The sequence below is a fragment of the Hibiscus syriacus genome, unplaced genomic scaffold, assembly GCF_006381635.1.
Source record: "Hibiscus syriacus cultivar Baekdansim isolate YM2019G1 unplaced genomic scaffold, ASM638163v2 tig00010865_pilon, whole genome shotgun sequence".
NCBI classification, from domain to species: Eukaryota; Viridiplantae; Streptophyta; class Magnoliopsida; order Malvales; family Malvaceae; genus Hibiscus; species Hibiscus syriacus.
This window is the reverse complement of record NW_024062233.1, coordinates 216442-218064: the sequence shown is the minus strand read 5'-3', so window position 1 is coordinate 218064 and position 1623 is coordinate 216442. Positions and strand designations below refer to the sequence as shown.

The window sequence follows — 1623 nt, the reverse complement described above, 5'->3', positions numbered from 1 at the left end:
GTATGTAGAAAATTCCTGTAGAAAAACTTGCTCTTCAAAACTAGGTGTGCTACATGGGTCGTTGAATCAGACAAGTCGAAGCCTTGAAACCTGGAAGGGAAAAAAAGAAAATAATGGAAATGGCATTGGTTTAGTGTTTAATGTAAACAAGCCCACGGAAAAACAAGCCTAGAGAGAGAAGGGGGAGGCACTGAATCTATTCAGAAAAAACCTGTAGCCCAGATAATGACACTGCACTGCAAACCCTAATCTCCTTCTCCTTTCTTCTTCCTCTTCTTATAATAATAATAATATCCTTCTTCTTTGAATTTACAGCATTTGCTGTTTCTTTTCTTCAACTTTCACACATAATAATAAAAAAATTATACCAAGCATTGATGGAAAAACAAGAAAAAAAAATCTCACACCAAGTTAATCAAAAACTGGCAAATATGTAAAGATAAAAATTGCACACTCGAGCTCTTTGATTTTGTTATTTTGCTTTTTTCTTCAAGATGTTGTTGGACTATGCCCTAGTCGGAGCTCTAGATCAAGATCTTCGATTGATGTTTCCTTGAGATTAGTACCGGCGGCAGAAGTGCTTGAAGATTCGGCTTTGGCTTTTGTTGAGTAACTAAGAGAAGAACTATTCAACCCCAGAGGCGTCGCTGGAAAATTTATCGACGGTGGCGCCGCCACCTTCGAGTTGTTAGAAGGATGATATGGCGAAATGGAGAGAAGGGTCGAAGGTGAATCAAAGGAACATGCACTGTTAATAGGCGGATAAGTAAAAACCCCATTAGGGCTAGGTAATTGGTATAGGAGGCACAAGCCACTACTTGTGGCGAATTCTTGAGTAGTCGAAGACGGTGAGGCTTGGTTGATTAACGGAACAGTAACACCACCAGGTGGCTGTATTTGGTGGAGCCGAGCCCTGTCACGGCGATGCACGTTCATGTGACCACCAAGTGCTTGAGCTGACCTGAATTCCCGTCTGCAAAAAGTGCAAGTATACGACCTCGGCGGCCAAGTCGTGCCCATCGCGTTACCGGTGTCCTCTGCGAAGGCCCGGACTTCCCATGAATCGTCATCTGGTTCATGGGGTTGAGCCTTAGGGTTCCACATCCAGGAGCCAGCAGTGGGAATAGGGTTAGGCTGAAGACGAAGATGATGGGTCTGATTTTGTTGAAATTGAGCTAAGTTTTGATGGTGGTTCAATGAGAGAAGGCCAGCCATGGTACTGGAAACATTTAAGATAGGTTATGGAGGTTTGATGAAGGGAATGAAATGGGTAAAATACAGAGAGGATGGGCTTAAAGATAGAGACAAAATGAAACCCTAACACCGGGCATATCGCCCAAATCTTGTACCAAGCATTTGGATGTTTTGTTGTATTTATATTTAATTAGCTTAATTGGCTCACTCACCTCAACTCAACTAGCTTTTCTATTCCTCTATGCTTGCAAGGACCATGTCATACTTCGGCTGCAACGCCAACTTTTTTTATTGCCTCAAATTTCTCATGCATTTCCTCCTCTACAATTTAATTATGTATTACTATTCTTAATTATTATATAATTTTTAGATGACATGAATTTTTTTCTTAATTAATTATCAATCTTAGTTTAGAATTTGATTATATAT

General features: G+C 40.5%; 1 protein-coding gene across 1 annotated transcript; it reads right to left on the bottom strand.

The window, feature by feature from the left end:
- LOC120204337 (transcriptional regulator SUPERMAN-like) lies at window positions 1-1360 on the bottom strand. The gene has a single exon (XM_039204434.1). It carries the CDS (start codon window positions 1213-1215, stop codon window positions 490-492), a length of 726 nt encoding a protein of 241 aa, XP_039060365.1. The 5' UTR covers window positions 1216-1360; the 3' UTR covers window positions 1-489.
- Between the last annotated feature and the right edge of the window lie 263 nt (window positions 1361-1623).

Excerpts from the sequence above, each read along its gene's own strand:
- LOC120204337 (XM_039204434.1), bottom strand. The coding sequence starts at position 1,215 with ATGGCTGGCCTTCTCTCATTGAACCACCATCAAAACTTAGCTCAATTT.